The sequence below is a fragment of the Gnatocerus cornutus genome, chromosome 1 (assembly GCF_029298725.1).
Source record: "Gnatocerus cornutus isolate USDA-ARS CGAHR chromosome 1, icGnaCorn1.1, whole genome shotgun sequence".
NCBI classification, from domain to species: domain Eukaryota; kingdom Metazoa; phylum Arthropoda; class Insecta; order Coleoptera; family Tenebrionidae; genus Gnatocerus; species Gnatocerus cornutus.
Window position 1 is genome coordinate 9,928,049 of NC_142233.1, and position 3,091 is coordinate 9,931,139.

General features: G+C 32.8%; 1 protein-coding gene across 1 annotated transcript; it reads right to left on the reverse strand.

The window, feature by feature from the left end:
• Positions 1–419: 419 nt before the first annotated feature.
• LOC148180247 (GATA zinc finger domain-containing protein 1) lies at positions 420–1,731 on the reverse strand. Its single transcript, XM_088039567.1, has 3 exons — positions 1,299–1,731; positions 1,064–1,250; positions 420–1,006 (listed from the first exon to the last, which is right to left on the reverse strand). The coding sequence occupies exons 1-3, from the start codon at positions 1,647–1,649 to the stop codon at positions 834–836; spliced, it is 711 nt and encodes a 236-aa protein (XP_087895693.1). The 5' UTR covers positions 1,650–1,731; the 3' UTR covers positions 420–833.
• Positions 1,732–3,091: the final 1,360 nt, after the last annotated feature.

Consider the following 3,091-nt stretch of genomic DNA (forward strand, 5'->3'; position numbering starts at 1 on the left):
TTGCTTCAAATTTAGTTGATTTATCGAAGATTTTTGCGAATTTTTAAGGACAAGTTTTATAGGTCTTTGAAAAACTTAATAAATTGGCTTTTCAAAGCACTGTCGAGCAATTCATAATTTTGTAATTTTTTAGAAAAAAAAAACATAAAAAGCAGATAAAAACAATTTTTCAAGATATCTCTGAATCTGGACCTGAGGGGAAAAATAACTCCACTTCTCCAGTAGTTTTTTTTCCAAAATTTGTTGACAATTATTACAAAATAATTGTTCTCAAACGGTGAACATAAAAATTTAAATAGCTCTAATTCCCTTACCATTACTTAAAAACAAAAATGTTATGAAAGCTTTTTACTTTACTTTTTAAATCTGGAAGCCAAAACCCCAAAGCAAACAGTGAGGAGATTAAAAAACTCAAGAGAAAACATGTGTAAATTTTTCTATTATTTGTAAATACAATATCCAGTATAAAGCAAACAAAACGATTGTGGTTTCATTTAGTGGCTTTTAAGCGATTTGGCTACAGTAAATAGAATTGTCAGATGTATTTTGAACAGAGAATTCACAACATAAACAATACCAGGAAACCACATCCTCTGCACAATACTCCGCTTGTAATAAGAAATGATAAAAAATGTAACATTGAGTTATGATACACAATTCTAGGAATGAGATGAATCGTTGTTATTTTCAACAATATTAACTAGAAATTTTCAATGTGAAAAATATCTTCTTAATTCAATTGACCCTAAAATATAAAAATTACTAAATAAACTCGTCATATTATTACCATGATAATAAATGAAGGCAAAATTCAATCTATAATGGCGAAAAAATCACTGCTTTCCTTGCAACCTCTGTATGGTGTCTAAGGAGGTCCAAATATACCCAGGTCGCGCAGGAGCATGTACAATAGGATATGGCGTCGTTTTTGATTTATAATAATCAGAAGGTGCGTGCATCAAAAACTCCATACAATCCAGCTTTCTTGGAATGTCTTCTTCAGGCCCTATAAATAAAATCAACAATTAAAAATATAAGTAAAATAAAGATAATCATCCAAAACCTATGATATAAGTAGCTGGATCAAATCCCTCCTCTGGTGGTGGACTTTCCTGAGTTGGTAACAACCACGTCACCACCGCGCTCTTCTCACAGTACTGATCAGTCATCAACCCCTTAATCTGAGCATAGTAAATACCCCCATCTTCATCTTGCATTGAAACAATATCACCAATCTGAATATAACTACCCTACAAACTCAACATTAGCAACATTTCTATGACACTTTTAAACATTACTTTATAAAAAATCGATTCCGAAGTAATAGTCGTGGCGACAGCAGTGGGGGCTTTAATCGGAATCTTCTTAAACAATGCTCGACGCCCTCTTCCTTTCGGCATTGCAGTCTTAGGCAGTGCAAAAGGGTTTAACCGCGTCTTGTACGATCGTGTCGTCCGCTGTTTCGGTCGCATTGATTTCGAATCTTCGGATTTATCGTCGTTTTCTTCATCTTGTTCCGATTTGAGGTTATCTTTTGCTTCGTTCACGCAGTCCAGGCAGATGGCACCTAAATTTTCGGCGTTTGTCCACAGGGGTGATTCGCTGGTTTCGCATTTTAGACAGACAGGAGGAGCCCCCTTTAAGGGCATCTTGTAGCGATGAGCACTGTGTAAAAGAGGTTATGTTTACTTGTCAACTGACAAGTAACTGTCAGACGCCTGAAATATGTGTTTAACTGGTTGCCTCACGTCAAGGCGTTTATTTATAAAATTAAGTAATACATTTGGCTGCAGCACAACATTTTTGAATAAAACAAAATGAGTTGATTTATTTGTATCACTTGTTATATAATGACTATATTTTAGAACGCTTTTTTTTAATTACACAACTAGTGGATAATATAGTTCATTAGTATCATTAGTGTCATATGATCTTTAAAATTAATCATAGAATAGTCTTTTAACAACAAAGGAATTAAAATACGGAAACTGGAATAGATGAGAGCTTTAATTTATTGTAAAACGAGTTTTTTTATTATTTTTTTCCTAATTTATTTATTAAATTTATTTTTTTTACAAAATTTTTCGACGTTTCTATTGTTAACGCAGTTATTACCGATGCGGAAACAGTCTATTAACACACAAAAATGCGGAACTACTTCTGTTACCACAACAAATTATCAAAATAATGTGATCATAGATGAAAAATGTTAATTTTTCGTATTTTATTTCTATCATTTCTAAATTTTGAGCAGCTCTTTCAAATAAAAAATAACACAGTTAATAAGTAGTAAATAATAAGTTACAAAATGAGTCACATAATGGGACCCTGAAGAACTGCAATGCAACACAAAATACACATTTCATAGACATCGCTTTGTAAATTTTATTTTTATGCAACTTATTATGAACATAGTTAGTTTATAAATGTGATTTTGCAAAAATTCAAAACAAGAACCAGAGTCTTTCTGTTATTTTTATAAAATGTGATTTTGATAAACCAATCTTGAAAAAGTTGGTATGATCCTCATTTTTGGTGAATGCAGAAAAAATCTCGTTGCGGTTAAATTTTTAGATGTTTGGAAACCAATTTAAGAGCAAACTGGCCAAAGGAAAAGAGTACCAGAGTACCAGAGCGCAAACAATAACAGGCGTGGAAAATGAAACCCGAGTGATTGAAGCTGTAGATAATGATCCACATGTAAGCAAAAGAAGCAGATTTCCTCAAAAGAATTTTGTATCTTTAAGCTAGGTCAGTTATATTTAGACAACCATTTTTTATTCAAAATTTTATTCAGTAATGAAGCAAGATTTTCTAATAATAGACAACTGCCACTATTATTCCCAAAATAACCCCCATTGGATTAAAACTACTCATTTTCAAAACGTTATTTTTTAATAGGGCACAGGTACTTTCAGTTCTTTTAATGTTAGACAGCAGTTGTGGCTTCAACAAGACGGAGCATCACCACAGAGTCGTTAGACGTTATCTTGGTGAAACTTTTGAAAATGATAGGATTGGGATGAAAGGCAGTGTGAATGCATGGCCCTCTCGTAGCCCTGACTTAAAGCCATTTGATTTCTTTTTATGG